The sequence below is a fragment of the Bubalus kerabau genome, chromosome 2 (assembly GCF_029407905.1).
Source record: "Bubalus kerabau isolate K-KA32 ecotype Philippines breed swamp buffalo chromosome 2, PCC_UOA_SB_1v2, whole genome shotgun sequence".
Taxonomy (NCBI): domain Eukaryota; kingdom Metazoa; phylum Chordata; class Mammalia; order Artiodactyla; family Bovidae; genus Bubalus; species Bubalus kerabau.
Window position 1 is genome coordinate 175,662,918 of NC_073625.1, and position 18,481 is coordinate 175,681,398.

Consider the following 18,481-nt stretch of genomic DNA (forward strand, 5'->3'; position numbering starts at 1 on the left):
TAAGCAGTTGTGGACGGGGCGTCAGGAAAGTTCTGCTGACTCAGCAGGTTGGCCTAGTTTGCCCTTCTCCCCACTTTCTTCTTCTTACTTGGAACACAGATGTGATGGCCATAGCCATAGCAGCCATCTTGTGGCCATGAGACAAGATGAACTAGTCTATATTCTAAGAATGACAAAGAAATCTAGAGGGATCCAGAGATACTTATGATAGCAGACCTGTATACTACCCCTGAACCGCCTACCTTCTAGCTTCTTTTTTTGGAGAAGTTTATGCTGTATCTTGTTTAAAGCACTACATTCCCCATATCTGTTACAATCAAATCTCTGTTTCTTATTCATAAACTGTAGTCAGTATCAAGACTCTCTATGAGGTAAGAAGAAAATACTGGAGCTTCTCCTCTTTGTCCCATTATTCTTTCCTTAACCGTTTCCCTTCTGGTAGCTGTATTCTCACATTGCCCAGGGTGTTAGCATTATCTTTGTATTATGGATTTATAATAGATTGACTCCAAAGGTTGTATACCATTAAATAGCATGTAAGTCATTTTGACTGTGTGAATGTTCACTCCAGGGTCAAGTACCCTTGGCCCACTCAAAGAGAAGTTCCTAACATCAGAGTCAAATGAATTTTCTTTTCTCATGTTCCCATGTTCTCAGGGCTTAAAATTGTGTGACATTTTAGTTTACATTATTATATAGCTTTCTGTTTTACTTGGATTTTTTTTTCTTCTAGTTATAGTTGAGAGAGAAATGCTTTCACTCTCATCTCAGTTTACCCAGGGTCTCAGCAAACACCTTTTTATTAGAGGCCCACCTTTTCCTCTCCTGCCTGGGATGTGCTCTGCCACCTGCACAGCTCTCATCCTAGTTTCACCAGCCTCCTAGGTTGTATCCCTTGCCTTCTACTGTATTAGTTTTTCTTCTTGGTTTTGCTGAAACACACTCCAGTGAACTTCTTAAGAAAGTGTGCCTCAGAGGTAAACTTTGATTCCATTCATGTCCAAAAAGTGTATTTACTCTGTCTTTATACTTAAATGATAGTTTAGCCAGATAGAGAATTCTAGATTCAAAGTCATCTTTTAGAAGTATGCAGCCATTGCTCATTATCTTTGACATCTAAGATTGCAAAGGAGAGGTCAGATGCCAGTCTTATTTTCATTCCTTTGTCTATGAACTTTCTTATTCCCTAGAAATCCTTAGCATCTTTTCTTTATCCTTAGTGTTCTGTTTACTTCAGATCAAGTGTATTAGCAATTAGGTGATTTTGGTTGCAAGTCACAGGACACCAACTCAAAGCTGCTTAATGTTAAAAAACTTACTGGCCCACGTAATTGAGATGTCCTAGTTAGGATTGATTTTAGGAGCAGTTCAATCAGGGCTCTGGCTTGTTTCTCTGCAATTCTCTTGGTTTATGCAGCTGGGTAGGTCTCAAAACAATCTGGAGAGAATAGAAAACAAAGAAGCAAAGCAGAGGTTAATGAGCAAGACAGTGCAATTGGAGCTTGGCATCAGAGAAGCCTCACCAAAGATCTTTGATTTTAAAATTGTAATTGTGGTAAAATACACATAACATAAAATTTATCATCGTAACCATTTTAAGTGTATAGTTCAATAGTGTTAAGTACACTCACAGTGTTATACAACCATCTCCAAAATTCACATCTTACAAAATTGAAGCTGTACTCCTCACCAAACTCCCCATTCCCACCATCTAGTGTCTGGCAACCATTCTATTCTCTGTCTTTATGAGTTTAACTACTCTAGGCACCTCATGTAACTGAAACCATAGGGTATTTGTCTTTTTCTGATGCTTATTTCACTTACAGTGTCCTCAGGTTTCATCTTATGTTGAAGCATATACTAGAATTTTCTTTTTTGAAGGCCAAAAAATAGTCTGTTGTATGTAAATATCACATTTTGCTTATCTGTTCCTCCATCATGAACACTTGGGTTGCTTCCACATTTTAGCTGTTGTGACTAGCTCTGCAAATATCTCTTTGAGACTCTGCCTGCAGTACTTTGGGATATATACCTAGAAGAAGCTCTGATGAATCATATGGAAATTATATTTTTAATTTTTGAGGAACCTCTGTACTGTTTTCCACAGTACTTGCACCATTGTACATTCCCAGCCATTATGCACAAGGATTCCAGTTTCTCCACATCAACACTTGTTGCTTTCTGTATTTTTGGTAGTAGCCATGCAGATGGGTATAAGGTAGAAGCTTAATTTAGTTCTAATTTGCATTTCCCTAGTGATTCGTGATGTTGAACCTTTTATGTGCTTGTTGGCCAGTTGTATGTCTTGTTTGGAGAAATGTATATTCAAGTCCTCTTTTAATTGGGTTATTTGTTTCTGTTGTTGTTAAGGAGACTTTTTATGTTGCCCAGGGGAGCAAAGTTAGATAGGTACAAATGGATATAGTAGGTAGAAAAAGCATTCTAGGCAGAGGGACCAGGCTTCCACAAGTCACCAGGTTGTGCTGGGCCAGAAGCACAGACAAGCAGGCAGCCAGGCACTGAACCAGAAAAGATATAGCCGTCCCCACCTGGAGAGCTGGGGGGAGGAGAAAGTCCTCCAGGGGAGCCATTGAGGGTGTGAAGACAGTCCCACCAGATACAGAGCTGACCTCAGGTCCCTGTGGGGACATGGGGACAGTGAATGCAGTTCAGAGGGGTCTGTTAAGAGGCTCAGGGGGCAACTTCCCCTGAGATTAGATTCTGAGGGCCCAGGGTCAACCAAAAATCATGTTCAAAATAGTCCCTGGAAAATTCCCAGCACATTAGCCACATGGGGTCCAACATACCACCCTCCCTGGGACCCACACAGTGGGGTTCCCTCCAGGACAGGTGCAGTGTCTGGCTCTGGCTTGCAACCCAGATGAAGTGGCTGCTGTGACCTTAGGGACCATATCATGCAGAAGGTCACTGTCTTTTCACACTGGAGTCACACTTGGCCAGCACACACCATAAGGGTGAAGCAAGAACCAAGGCCTCCTTTAGTATATCTGCTTGGATTCTTCAGGCCACAGGTAACTTACTACCTGACCAATAGCTGTGGCAGTTAAGGTATTTTAGCAGCTTAGTAATAAAGTCCAGAGAGAGGTAGTACTAGGTTAAATCAGTGACTTGATAAGACCATGACTTGGGTAGCCCCTTACCTCTGCAGCTCTCTAGGCCTTTCCTACATGATGACAGGAGGGCTGTGGCAGCCCCAGGTGGCTCATCCTACACCAGAGGCCCCTCCTCTTACATCTCATTGGCCAGGACTGGGTCACATGCCCACGCCCAACCAATCACAGCAAAGGGGACAGACTGCCATGGTGGATGTGGTGCCATGGTTTCTGTATGGGTCAGTGTGCCTCCTCTTTGAGCAAAACCAGGTTTGTTGACAAAGTGAACAGGTGATCACTGCTACAGGAAGGACCAGCATAACTTCTGCCACATCATACTCCCTCTGGAACATCTGCTTGTGGAAGACAGTGGGCTTAAATCATTTCATTTTGGCTATATTTTCTTTCACACTTTAAGTTATTATTTTGTTGATCTAGTGAGGCCTTCGCAGGCAAAATTCACCTGAGCCGGAGGCCTGTGGGAGGACGCTTCTGTCTTAATTTTGGAGCAGATACCTCCAGATTTCTGTGTCTGGCTTTACCCCATCCTTTGGGCATGTGGTGCTCTGTAATTTATCTGGCCTGAGTGGGTTCTAACTCTATCCATTGAGCTTGAGGCTGGGGGATATTCCTGTTTCCCCTTCAGCCAGGACTCTCCTTGTCTGGGCCTCTGGGTAGCAACTCTGCTCCAACTTCCAGGAACCCTGTGTTCTTGCCCTGTACCCTCATAGATTACCATGTAACACAATGTCCTGTAAAAAATGCCAAAAGCCAGAGGGTGCCATTTAAATAATTTGGTTCTTCAGAAATCATAGGAGCAAATTAATATCTTTGCATAGTGAAAAAAGGCACCAAGTCCTGACTTCGTGGGAGGGAGCCTGGTGCAGGTCATCTGGAGTGTTGTGTATGACATGCTGGTAGATATATTGTGCCTCTGATTCTCCCGGCCCAGGCCTAAGTTGCCTGAAACACCGACTTCACTGAATCCCTCATTCGCTGCATGTAGGGCTCATGCCCAGAGATAAATAGTGGCCTCATTTGGCTTGCTCTGGCAGGAACAGATTGAATCTGCCCTGGACCAGTGGTGTCTTTAATCAGGGCTGGCACAGGTGAATCCTGTTTCCTAACTTTTTAATGGAAGGCTTCCTTCTCCTCTTAGAGTTGTGTAAGAGGTGAGGCCCTGATGTGTCTCTTTCATTCATCTTCATGACACTCCCATGGATGGGTTTTGGGATATCCTCATTTTACAAAGAACTGGAGGGCTTGTTCAGAGGCATAGAGCTTGGAACAAAAAGACAAGCATTTTCCATTCCAAAGGTCCCCCAATTGCAAGCACAGGTAACCTCAATTCAAGGCCAGAAGTGCTCCTTGGGCTTCATTGTTTGAGTACACATGTCCTTGTATGCATGAGAGATGTTGACCCGCGTATCAGCTTCCTTGGAGATGTGGGCAGGGCCTGTGCTGCCTCTCCTGCTAGTGGATTCTGAAGCAGTAACAGGCAAGAAACAAGACAAGATTTGTCTGTTAAAGATTCATAGAGGCTGCAGTAATTTCTATGAACTGCCTACCATTTGGCCCTCATCTCTGACCAGCACAAAAGTGATTGTCCATAGCATTAAATATATGTTGAATGAACTTGGTTAAAAATTTTAATTAATCACAGTCCAAAACCTGGCTCAAGTCTGATCTGACTTCATAGATCACTGCACAGATTTGCAGTTATCTGCTCATGACCATCGCATTCTGCTTATAACTCAATAAAGAAGGCAAGATGGGCTGCTCGGCTTATAATTTCTGGAGGAAATTATATTACATGAGATGGGAAAGGATTGCTCTGGACTTGGTTATATTGTGCCCAGTGACATTCTCAAGTGAACACCTATCTTTCAGAAGAAAGACTTGCCAGCATCTCCCTTGGCCTCCACTGGCCTGTCCTGCCTTCATGGAGGTCCCAGCCAGCTCCTCAGCTTTCCAGGTATTTCAGGAGCTCCCTGTCACACCCTCTCCACCCCTCTGCCCCATGCCTGGAGAAGCTTGACAGCAGCAGCAACTTGTTTTCTTTTCAAGTGAATGAATAAACAAGCAAGGTAAACAAGTTGCCTTCTTTGTTAGAATTTTTAATTTGATTTTAAGACTGGTCCTAAAATTCAGTCCAGAGGAACTTGGGATAGAATAGAAGGCAGTTGGATGGAGCACAGAGAGGGGTTGGAAGGTAAGTGATGAGCCTGGTGAAACAGGTCATGACCAGATTATAAGGGTTTATGGATGCCATGCTCAGGAATTTCAACATTACTCAGAATCTGATTGGGTGGCAGAGGATTTAGCAGGGAACCAGATGTGCATGTTAAAAGATCCCTTGGGCAGCTGAGCTGAGGGTGTATCAGAGGTGTGACTGGAGACAGGAAACAGACGAAGAGTGCACTCAGGTCCAATTGAGAAATAATGAGCCCCAGTCCAAGACAACAACTGTGGAATTTGAGAGAGAGCTGGATAATAAAGATATTACAGAGGTGGAACTGACAGGCTGTCAAGGCCAGGGAGGAGGAAGAGCCCAGATGGCTGCCGGTTTTGAGGTTTGGTCCCTAGAAGGGCCCTGGTGCCATCCCCTGGTGTCATTATGAACAGTTCTGCATTTTGCTGCCATATAGGAAAGCCCCCCCCCCCCCCCAGGGCTATAAAGGGTCTGGAATGGCTTTCCCAACACTAACTGTGTCTCACTGCCCCCTGTTGGACTGGAGCAGGGCCTTGGGCATGCACCCTGGACAAGGCCTGGGCAGAGACAAGAGAGGGAGCAAAGGAGTCAGATGATGTGTCTGAAGGAGGAATCAGGATCCTGGATGGGGCCTGGACAAGACAGCAGACACAGTTCATGGGGTGAGAGCAAAATTCCAGTCCCAAAGGGAGCTGACACCCCAGATTGCGAGACGGAAGTTTGAATGGGTTAAAATAAAGCAGATTGGAGACCAGGAAGTGTTGGTTGTTGGAAGCAAGGGGGAAAGGAAGTTGGGAGGGTGGACAAACCTGGGGCTCTGCTCTTCTGGTTTGGAGGATGTTTCCTCAGCTGCCTCTTCCTGCTTCAGCCTAGATCAGTGCTCCCTGGCTCCCATTTTCATCTACTTTTCACTTTTACCTTGTCCCCCAATGAATAAGGTGAATATTCCTTATCCACCTTCAACTCTTCATGAGAAGCACTGGGATCCTTGCCCTCAGGGCTTTATAGTCTGTTCTGCAAGAAAAGTGTGAGGACTCAACCTTATAGACCTTGAAAAGGTCAGAAAAAGGAACACTTGACTTCCAGGTGGGCCACCAGGGGGAGCTCCGTGGGAGGGTTGGCTTAGAAGAGATTCTATCTCTAGGAAGTGGCTTAAACAGAGACGACCCCCCACCCCCCCCAGAAGCAGAAAGACTCAGAAGACTCATCAGAATGTGGCAGGTGGTCCCAGCTTGGTGAGGAGGTGGAGCACACGGAGGGAACAGAGAGAACAGTCAGGAGACAATTAGGAGAGGTGGAATGAGGCCAGAGTCTCCAAGTCTACTTCTGATGCCAGATGAAGGAGCTGACCTAGCTCATAAATGCCAGTAGACAACAAAATTACTGAAGATTTTATTGCTGGCTTAGCACAAAGGCCCAGATTTTGTAAAGTGCTTGGTGCATAGTAAACACTCAATAGTTTATCACATTGATCTGAGTGATTGAACCCAAACTTTAGAACTAGTTCATCTGCTCAGAATATTGAGAAAAGATTGGATTAGGGCCATATTGGTGGTGGAGAGGTGATTCAAGAGTTTCTCTCACGTTATCACATGTGAAAGCCCTCACTGGGGATGGGGGTGACTGTCCAGTCCACATCCACTGCCCCTCTCCGGGAACAGCATTGTACACTGGGGAGAGCCCCAGTCACCACGTGTGTACCATGGGACCCCACCCAGGCTGGGACTGTGACACTGTCCTGTCCCCAGGCCATCCTGAAATCTCACGTTCAGCTCTTCCTTTATTCTGTGCAGTGGCCTGATGGCCTTCTGATCATGCCATGCTCCTTCACCGCTTTGCTTCTGGTGGGGAGGGGAATTGAGATAACCAGAGCTCCTGTCTCTTATTTGCACTTGCCCTAATTGGTACAAGAAAGTGATGAAATCCTCTAGTAGAGCAGGTCTCAGTTGTGATGAAAGGTGACCTCATGCAAAGAATATTGGATGCACTTGGAGGCTAATTGTATTGGAGAGACATGAGGAAGGATGAAGAAGTGCCATAGCTAACTGGTAGATCTTGATCATTAGTGACTGAAAACACAGATAAGGGGTACAGGCAGTCCAGAAGCAGGTGTGGGAGGTGGTGAATTCTGTTTTGGACACACGGAATGGTTAGAAGTTCTGGAGACCCTCATATAGGCCAGCACTGTTCTGAGTACCCTACCTGGTCAATTCCAAAAATCTTCATGACAATCTGAGGAGGTATGTGTAATTATCTCCATTTTCCATATGGGTCACTGAGGCTCAGAGAGTTGATTTAACTCATAACTACAGGGCTATTCACCAAATATTTCTGGCTCTCTAACTTCAGGACACAGAGTCAGATTATATTTTCTAGCTTGTTGAAGTCAGGTGGGTTTGCTGGAAGTGACATGTGCCCATTTGACCTTCCAGAGCCTTTTTCTCTGCTACAGTGACTGACTATTCCAGATAGTGACTCCTCCACTGACTTGGGTCCTGGATTGAGGATAAAGATGACAGAGCAGAGCCCTCAGTAAGCAAGGACTGGGCGTCTAAAGGAACATGAAATAAACTTTCATTGTTTTAAGCTACTGAGATTTAGGGGTTGTTTGTTAATGTACCTCACCTGGCCTCTCCTGACTAACATGCTCAAGGTCACTCAGTTTGGAAGTACTTATTGGCTTTGAATCCATGTCTGTCTGGCTTGCTATCAAGCCAGTGACAGATGGCCCTCCATGGGCCTATAGGGGCCCATAGCGGGGTCACGAGTAGTGCAGTAGATTTGGGTGTCATCTCTACAGTTGGGAGAGGAAGCAGAGAGGAAGGAATGGGGAGTTAGTCTGTGGACTTTGGCATGAGACTTCTCTCTCTCCCTCATGTTCTTTCTCCCCTGATGGTTTGTGGTCGGCTCCACATGCCTGCTAAGTAAGTAGGACATCATTGCTGCCTGCTGGGTCTGATGGTTCAGAGACGTTGGCTTGAGCTTGTCGACAGCTGCACACTCATAACATAGCTAAAAACTTCATAAACTCTGAAGTCTGGAAATAGCCCAAGTGATTTGAGGTTTTGCTCACTTGTAAATGTTTGAGTATTGTGTCCACAAATTGCAAATTGAGTAACTCAATTTTGAGGCACAGCTGTTATTTGGAAAAGACCCATCTAGGAACGCAAACTCCTTGCAAAATGATTGTGCTTCATTTTTGTCGAGCATCAGAAAACCGTTAAACTGCCAAGCCATATGGCAAATGCCCACTCGAAGCAGAGTGCGACAGCGCACCATAAGGAATCTGTTTTGGGGGGAAGGAGATAGGACAGTCTGGCTTTTGTGATCCACAGAAAAGCAGATTCACTACTGCACATTTCAGCCTTCTAGAGTCCTGAGTAGGGATTTTTCCTCCTATGAAAAATTCATATACAAAATTAAGTGATGGTAGAATTTTTTGTTAGGTGTATTTTCCCTTTCAAACAATATCCATTTAAGTTTCTGTATATAAAATAGGTTTAACAGGGACAATAGAAACTTAAAAGTTTACACACTTTTCATTGTTTATATCCAAATTCAATAAACATTCCTTGTGTGTGTGTTAGTTGCTCAGTCGTGTCTGACTGTTTGTGACCCCATGGACTGTAGCCCACTAGGCTCTTCTGTCCATGGAACTTCCCAGGCAAGAATATTAGAGTGGGTAGCCATTCCCTCAACCTAAACTGATTTAGGTTTAGTTGCATATAACAGAAAATAGAAAATAATAGTGATTTAGGAGATTATTTCTCTCCTCAGTTTAAAAAAACAAAAACACCTGGAGGTCAGCCATCTAGGTCCTCAGGGTCCTGACTTTCTCTTGGCTTGCTCTTTGGAACCCCATGGATTGTAGCTCACCAGGTTCCCCTGTCCATGGGGATTCTCCAGGCAAGAATACTGGGGTGGGTTGCCATGCTCTCCTCCAGGGGATCTTCCTGACCCAGGGATTGAACCCAGGTCTCCCACATTACAGGTGGATTCTTTATCATCTGAGCCACCAGGAAAGCCTAGGAATACAGGAATGGGTAGCCTATCTCTTCTCCAGGGGAACTTCCTGACCTAGAAATCAAACTGGAGTTTCTTGCATTGCAGACAGATTCTTTACCAGATGAGCCACCAGAAAAGCCCTTCTCTTGGGTTATTCTCTGCCAAGCCTGGATCATCATCCTCAAGGTCCAAGCTAGCTGCCATACTCCAGTAATCATGTTCTAGACAGCAGGAAGGGAGAAGAGGAGAAAGGCATGCCTTTCCCTTTTAAATAGAGTTACTGGAAGTCCCACTCAACACTTCTATTCATAGATCACTGGCCAGGCCTTAGTCTTGTGGCCTCACCCTGCTGCACAGGACACTGGGAATGCAGCAGCATGCCCAGCCAAAGACTGGGAGAGGGAATGCTGGGAGCTCACTGCAGACTCTGTCCTGCCTGATGTCCTCAGTACCTGCAGGATTAGGAGGACAGGGCCAGATTTCATTTAGCCCTGTACCTCCAAGGCACTAGCACAGTCTGCTACTTCATGCTCCTCATAGCAGACCCCAGGCACCGCTTCTCACCAGTTACCTCCTCTGATACCATCTTTATTTGAAGTTGGTGAGTTGGCTGTGATTTGGGGCAGGTTTCTTCAACTTAAGAAGATGCTGTTTCTACCTGAGTGACATTAAACTATTCATTCCTCTGCTTCTCGATATCAACTCAACTCAATTCTAAGATAAGTGATGCGTCAAGTTGATTGTTACAGCTAGAACTAGCCTAGAAACTAGGCTTCCTAGGTGGCTCAGAAGTAAAGAATCCACTTGCCAATGCAGGAGACATGGGTTTGATCCCTGGGTCGAGAAGATTCCCCTGGAGAAGGAAATGGCAACCCACTCTTGCCTGGAAAATCCCATGGACAGAGAAGCCTGGCAGACTGCAGTCCATGGGGGTCACAAAAAGAGTCAGACACAACTTAGCAACTAAAAAAAACAAATAAAAAGAAACCACAGCAGTGATATGTGAGAGTGGTCTTTTAGGGGAGCCCTCTCCTATGGCAGCAACTCAAGCTGATCTGAGCTAGTTACCTCCCAGGTTGGGAATGCTGACGTATTCCTAAAGCCTGCCAGGTTTTGGTCATGGGTGGCTATGAAATGGTAGGCTCTTTTTCAAGCAAAGTGAACAGGTATGTGGAAGTGGATGTGAGGTTGATGAATTCTGTTTTAAGTATAATGGAAGGGAAGAGAAAGGAGCTAATATTCCTGGAGAACCCACTATGGGCCAGGAACTGTGCTAAGTGGGTCAACTCCGATGACCCTCAAGACAGCCCTAAGAGGTAGGTGTAATTATCTCCATTTTCCATGTGACTGAGGCTCGGAGAAGTTGATTAGACTCTTCACCAGAACTCAGGCACCAACCCTTTCCTTCCAGGCACGTTGGAAGAATCAGCACCAATGTGCGTAAGGTTTCTGCACAGTACCCAGCCTGTCACTCAACAAACCCTGTAGCTGCTACTCACTTCCTCCCTCCTATAACAGTGAAATCAGTCCCAGCTCCTGAGTGTGGGGTTGCAAGAGACCACGTTCCATTCCTTGGCCTCCTCCAAATCTTTTGAAAGTTCTCAGAACTGAAGAGCCAGGCTGCCTGCTTTCCTGTGATCCTCATAATTAGGATGAGTGCTTAATTGGCATGTTTGTTTCCTCCAAGGGGTGCCTGGCGGAGGTGCCTCACACGACAGAGGAGGCCGGGTCTGCTTTTGTTCTTAGCAGTACTGCGTGCCCATAGCAACAGCGAGCAAATCTGGTAAAGTTGAAAGAAAAAGTGCCCCAGAGTTTGCGTGAAGGTTGATTGCCCTGGAGAAGTTGACACAGTCATGCAGATGGGGATGCTCTCCCTGGGTCCTGAAAACTGTGCTCATCAACTCAACAAATCAAACTGCATCTCTTGTTTTCTTTAAGACGAGGAGTCCAGTCAAGAGGTCTGTGTAATGAAAGATGTTTGTGGAATCCATTTCTATTCTGCCCGAAGCCATCTGCTTTATGTCTAAAATAAACGGATGTTTTCAACCACTTTCCCCAGGCCAGGTCGCATTAGAGTTACTCTCCGCAGGGAAAGGTAAATTGACTGCCTTCCCAGCAATGAGCATTAGTACATTACATCTGCAGGGACAACACTTAACCTTCCCGGCTCGCCTTTCCTTTCTGTGTCTCTGCGATGGCCTGTGACAAATGGGCTGAGTGTTACATTTGTTAGAATTTAGTGCGTGTGGGGTCACTGGCCAGCACACATTACCTGGTGATTGAGGTGAAATGTAGGCAACAGGAAAAGTCATCCTCTGGGAAGCTGGGGACTGCCTAACCTTTGCCAGGCAGAGGGCCCTGGGGGTAGCAGCCATCCTGGGGCTTGCTTCCTTGCACACCATCCTAGGCAGGGCGTCTTGAGAGCTCTTAAAATCCTTCAGAGGTTCCTCATTGCCTATAAGATGAAATCTAGACACCCCCCCCCAGACCCCTTGGAGGCCTGCGTGATCCTTGCACTCTCTGCACCCTTACCTTGGGCTGCCTGCACAATGGCTCACGTCACATAGGGTCACATAGCCAGCGTGTTCATCACCTTCCTTAAGTGGTGGTTTCTGAACCTTTGCAATGCTGGTCCCTGTGCCTGACACACTCTTTCATATCCTCCTTACTGGCTCAATCCCTGAGCCTTTCCTGCCCCAGTTTGAAGGTCACCTCGAGAACCTGCCCCAAAGAAGTGAGTGTATGAGTTTGCTGCTACTGCTATAACAAACTACCACACATTATTGGCTTAAAACAACACAATTTTATTTTCTTATAATTCAGGAGGTCAGAAGTCAGAAGTCAAGGTGTCGGCAAGGCGGCACTCCTTCTCGAAGCTCTAGGCAAGTCTCTGTTTCCTTGTGGGCCCGACGTGCACTGCTGGGCCACGGCCCCTCCCTCCATCTTAGTGCTAGCCGCAGAGCATCTTCTTGCCTCTTGATCACTGCTTTGGTCCTTACGTCTTTCCCTGTGTGACTGTCCTGCCTCCTTCTTATTAGGATCCTAATCATGTTAAAATTAGGCCCACCTTGGATAATCCAAGGTACCCTCCCCATTTCTGATCCTTAATTTAATAACACCTTCATAGTCTTCTCACCTGGCAAAGCCACAACTGATGACCATCAGGGCAGAGGAATGACCTTGGTCAGCGTGCAGGAGGCCTGTATATCCCTGTTCATGGGATCCTGGCATCAGAGGTGGTACAACAGGGCAGGAACATCTTGTTTGATTTCAGCGTTGGGTAGACTGGGGTCTTGGAGAAGGGCCTTGGGTGCTTCTGGGAAGCTGGGAAGGTCAGCTTATATCCCTGGAAGGCATAGTCTTGACTGCTTTGGACAAGCAAAGAGAGGAAGTCACTATCTGAAAAGGACGTTGCTACAGACTGGTTCCAAATAGAAAAAGGAGTACGTCAAGGCTGTATATTGTCACCCTGCTTACTTAACTTATATGCAGAGTACATCATGAGAAACACTGGGCTGGAAGAAGCACAAGCTGGAATCAAGATTGCCAGGAGAAATATCAGTAACCTCAGATATGCAGATGATACCACCCTTATGACAGAAAGTGAAGAACTAAAAAGCCTCTTGATGAAAGTGAAAGAGGAGAGTGAAAAAGTTGGCTTAAAGCTCAACATTCAGAAAACAAAGATCATGGCATCTGGTCCCATCACTTCATGGGAAATAGATGGGGAAACAGTGGAAACAGTGTCAGACTTTATTTTGGGGGCTCCAAAATCACTGCAGATGGTTATTGCAGCCATGAAATTAAAAGACACTTACTCCTTGGAAGGAAAGTTATGACCAATCTAGATAGCATATTCAAAAGCAGAGACGTTACTTTGCCAACATAGGTCCATCTAGTCAAGGCTATGGTTTTTCCAGTAGTCATGTATGGATGTGAGAGTTGGACTGTGAAGAAGGCTGAGCACCGAAGAATTGATGCTTTTGAACTGTGGTGTTGGGGAAGACTCTTGAGAGTCCTTGGACTTCAAGGAGATCCAACCAGTCCATTCTAAAGGAGATCAGTCCTTGTGTTCTTTGGAAGGAATGATGCTAAAGCTGAAACTCCAGTACTTTGGCCACCTCATGCAAAGAGTTGACTCATTGGAAAAGACTCTGATGCTGGGAGGGATTGGGGGCAGGAGGAGAAGGGGAGGACAGAGGATGAGATGTCTGGGGATGGCATCACCGACTTGATGGACACGAGTTTGAGTGAACTCCGGGAGTTGGTGATGGACAGGGAGGCCTGGTGTGCTGCAATTCATGGGGTCGCAAAGAGTCAGACATGACTGAGCGACTGAACTGAGCTGAACTGGTCAGAAACAGTCCCTCATTCTCTCATTCATGCCACCACACACATTCCTGAGCACCTGTGTGCCAGCACTTTGCAGGAGTTAAAGGGCCTAGATGAATAAGAAACTTCCCTGTAGGAGTTCACCTTCTACTTGAGGAAGAGCGACCTGGAAACAAAGCAATGACAGGTCTGTGGTCCAATGAAAGAAGAAAGTGATAAATGTGTAATATGTAACAGGTAAGTTAGTACAGTGAGAGAGGGAGGCACTGGGTAGAGACTAAGAATAAAGCCTTGAAGACAGGACCAAGGTTGGTGTTTCAGATGGTTGGAAGAGTATTTGCACAAGTGAGGAGAAAGGAGTATCGTGTTGTATCTGAGGAAACGATGAGAGGCTATTGGGCTTCCTAGGTGGTACAGTGGTAAAGAATCCACTTAATGCAAGAGACACAAGAGAGATGGCTTCAATCCCTCGTTTGGCAAGATCCCTTGAAGAAGGGCCTGGCAACCCACTCCAGTGTTCTTGATGGCATAATCCCATACACAGAGGAACCTGGCAGGCTACAGTCCATGGGGTCGGACAAAGCGTAGGACACTACTGAGTACACAGCACGATGAGATGCTGTTGGGATGACTGTACAGTAGCAGGCAGGATCCAAAGGTGGAATCTGTTTGCCTTGCCTCCAGCTTAATGATAAATTCCAAGAAGACCGTGTGCCGCTTTCTCTACTTGTTAAACCCTTCAGCTACAATTACTGCTCATTCTGTGGACCTCCCACTAAATGCTTCTTGATGAGAAGCGTTTCCCAGTAGCAAAAGTCCCCCACGCTTGCTTCATCTCACTGGATACTATGACATGATAGAGCAGATGAGTCACTTTTTTTTCTCTTTTTAATTCTGTTTTATAGATGAGTCATTTATGGCGTGCATCCAGCTTTTGAGATGTGCTCAAATTTGAGCCGGGTTTATTCTCTGGTAGACCCCAGGAGGGAGTCCATCTCAGACCTGTCATTGTATTCCTCTGGTGCCGGGAGCCGGCATATTGCATATTGAGTGCATATTGCATATTGAGTGCAGCACTTTCCACAGCATCATCTTTCAGGATCTGGAATAGCTCAACTGGAATTCTATCACTGCCGGGAGCCAGCGTGAGTAACTCCGCCCATGACAAAGGTCATGAGGAAGGAGACTCGGCATAGGCAAAGGCGGGATTGAGCCTCAGGAGTCCCCCTGGAAATTCTCGAGCATCTACCCTCCAAACCAGAGTCTGCCTACTTTCTGCTTTGTGCTCTCACCTACACCTCTGACTTTACGGGGGCTGTCCCCCACTACCTCTCTCTGAAAAAAGAGTTAGCTTACAGCTCCAGTTAACAATTCCTGGGTGTGACAGTGTTTCAACCTACAAATTCCTTTGGAAGTCCTCTAGCCTGCCTGAATAGGTTTTTCTGGCCACATGTGATTGCTCAGAGCCTCCCAACTGTGAGAGGCAGAAGATGTTCTAAACTGTCTAAACACAGATTCCTTTGAGCAGTTAAAAGATTGATTAGAAATTGTATTGGTGAAGGGTTTTTCACTTGTTGGGCCAATGTTTGCTGCTAAGTCTCCATATCCCTTACCTGCTGTGTCCCTGGCAGTGTATTGATTAATATAACTGGCGTAAATAGTAGCTTTAATGTTTGTAACCTGGGACCCTTGAATTAATTTTTTTCTTGTTACAGCCCACCACACCTTTGCTCTGTAGGAATGCAACTTTATCTAATGCTTTTGGAGGGTGGTGCTTGACTAATCACCTTTAGAGAAAAATAAGTTTTCTGAAGAAAGGGTCTTAAAATGTTAACAGGCCTCTGGGCCAGAAGATGATGCAAATCACCTAAACTTTTGCATATGATAAGCTTTCAGGAAGAAAGCCTGGCTTACTGCATGACTCTACCCCTTCCCCCATTAACTTAAAGTATAAAAACTACTTTGGAAAATAAAGTGCGGGCCTTGTTCACCGAAACTTGGTCTCCCCATGTCGCGCTCCCTCTCAAATTCTGGCTGAGTCTCCATCTGGAGCGCGGAACCCGCCATGCTTGCTAATTATGCCTGGGCTTCTAAGATCCGACCGGGGAGGCCTCAGTGTCTCCTCTCCTTCGGGAGACCGGAAGGACGCCTGCAGCCTACGTAAGTGGTGCAAACTTCTTGTCTTGAAGTTTTATTGGTCTCCCGCGTAAACCAAGCTACTCAGCCTCTTTTCTCCACTGAATTTTCCTACTGAGCTATCCCTATTCTATTACTCTTTACATCTCTAATTAATATCTAATTGAAGCTATTGTATCCTGATCCTCGCCGAAGCCGTCCCCGCTCTCTGGGTTTGGGCTTGGGAGGGTGTTTAGTTGAAGCCAGCTGGAGTGTACAAATGATGCAACAATGCAGGTGCACTGACTTTGTTCCTGAGCCTGGCAACGTATGCCCACTGCACCCTCCCACCTGAGGCACAGTTAAGACAGGGCAAGTCTCTCTCAGAGCAGCGTGGTTCCAGGTGCCCATGCGAGGAAAGAAAAGACAGACAGACACTTGCTACATATGATTTATTCTCCTTCCCAACATGGCACTGCATCACATTGATGCTGCCATTCAAACTAATGTTCTATTTTACAGTTTCTGGGGACTTTGGGAAAATGCATCAAAACCCCAGGTTACCTGAGATGCTGCAGTTAGATGTTTTAAGGGCTCTAAAAACATATTTTGTCAAAATAAAATAGAATTTTGAAAGGCCTCCTAACAATTGTTTAAAAAAAAAAAAAAAAAGACAAACAACAAAAAAAAAACAGCCATCCTCTTCAGCTACACTCATCACAAGGCTGCTTCTGTGAGTAGCTCAGCACACTCTGCAAATACTCTCTCATTAAAGATCGGCCCTCCCCTGGAAAAAGCCAGGGGCAGCAGTTCTCACACGCAGGCTACTTTCTTCTCACATAGTAGGGGGTGTCCCTGCTGCCTCAAAGGAAGTGAGAAGCAAACCACAGCCTGCCTCAGTTGAGACTTGTTTTATCTTTACACCACTGTAGCTCAGAATACTCCCAGGACAACTTCTCTTTGTACCTGAGAAGGTGCTTAAGCCTTCCCAGTAATAGGACATGGGTCCACTGGCCAGCTGGCCGGTGTCCTTTCAGTCTCCACCCAGGCCTCCTCTGGGCCAGGCTCTGTGCTGGAAGTTGAGATCAAAAATGAAGAAAACACCACTCCTTCTCTTAAGGGGCTTACTCTCTGGTTGGGAAAACAGACACAAGAATAGGTTTTTCCAAAAAATGTGGTATGTGACTTACTAAAGGTGAGCAGAGATCAGTTAGCCTAGGTATCAGAAAAGCCACTGTGGCAGATGCTGTGAATTAACTAATCCTATTCCCAACTCCCCTTTCCCTACTGCTTCCAAACTGGAGGCTACAAAGCTAAAGACTTGCTCTTCCAGCTTCTCTTGCCTAGAGTGGCCACTGGACCTATGGCCATGAGGCAGAAGCAAAATCTACAGAAAAGTTCTTTAAAAACTTTTGTGTTCTTGCTTAAGAGGAGAATCTAGTCTGTATAGCTCTTTGCTCCTTCTTCCTGCTTGATTATAGTCATGATGGATGTGGCTACAGCAGCAATCTTGATGACCTCTTGTGACCACGAGGGAAAAGTGAGCAAACTGTAGGATATTGTTGAGCCAGTGATCCAGTGCCAGCTGCTGCCTACTTCTAGATATTTCATCATGTGGAAAACAAATAAACCTTTATTTGTTTAAGTCGTTGAGATTAGATTCTGGAACTTGCAGCCAAATACCTCCCTAACTGATAACAAACGCCTAGCAGGCAATCAGGAGATAATGATTGCAGTCACATAAGTAATATGATCACCTGAGTTGGGTCTTAACAGATTGGGATGTGCTGTGAGTATTCCAGTTGGAAGAAACTAAAGTAGCGTATATTGGGTTGGCCAGAAAGTTTAAGATGTTATGGAAAACCCAAACAAACTTGTTAGCCAACCAAAAATCGAAGCATTTGAAGGTGAAGCAGGAGGCCATGAGGAGCTCACAGAGAAACCACTGACAAGAAGTTTATCACAGCTAGACTTTAAAGTGGGAAGCAAGTAGTAGTTGGATACAGCTGGTACAAGCAGCAGCAGGGGCCAGATTAAAACAGTTTCCTCCAGTACAGAGAGGAACCAGGTTCCAGTAATCAAAGACTATCCATGTTACCCTTTTAACTGCAGAATTACTGCCAAGGCCAACATAGCAAGAGGAGTAAGGAAGAAGTAAATGCATCCGTCTTGGTCACTCTATTAGTTACCTGTTGCTGCATAACGAATTACCCCCAAACACAGCAGCTTAAAATGTCACACATTTATCATCTCACAGTTTCTGTGAGTCAGGAATCTAGAGGCGGCTCCACTGAATCAGGGTGTCTGGTTCAGAGTCTCTTACAGGGTTGCAGTCAAGGTGTTTGTGGGGCTCTGGTCTCATCTGAAGACTCAGCTGGGATAGATCCACTTCCACATTCTCTCCCATGGTTGTTAGCAGGACTCAGTTTCTCGCAGGCTGTCATCACCAGAGGACTTTCAATTCTTTGCCCCATGGGTCTCTCCATGAGGAGCTCACAACATAGTCGCCAAATTCTTCAGACTGAGCAAGAGAGAAATTGAAAGAGGTGAACAAGAGGGAAGCCAGAGACTTTGTAACCTTCTCTGAGAAGTGGAATCCTCTAGTGAGGAGTCTAGTGGTCCTGTCCACATTCAACGAGAGGGGTCTACAGGTAAATACCAGCAAGTGAGGGTCACAAGGAGCCTTTTTGAAAACTGCCAAGAA

At 45.7% G+C, this 18,481-nt stretch overlaps 1 protein-coding gene across 2 annotated transcripts in view; it reads left to right on the top strand.

The window, feature by feature from the left end:
• The first annotated feature begins 15,688 nt into the window (after positions 1-15,688).
• LOC129644121 (nicotinamide/nicotinic acid mononucleotide adenylyltransferase 3-like) overlaps positions 15,689-18,481 on the top strand; it is a 118,816-nt gene continuing 116,023 nt past the window's right edge. The window contains exon 1 of one of the 2 annotated variants that reach the window (XM_055569532.1): positions 15,689-15,822. In XM_055569532.1, the coding sequence (XP_055425507.1) occupies positions 15,741-15,822 (82 nt within the window). In that variant the 5' untranslated portion in view covers positions 15,689-15,740. The remainder of the gene's footprint in view (positions 15,823-18,481) is intronic. The other variant, XM_055569531.1, reaches the window with a different exon arrangement.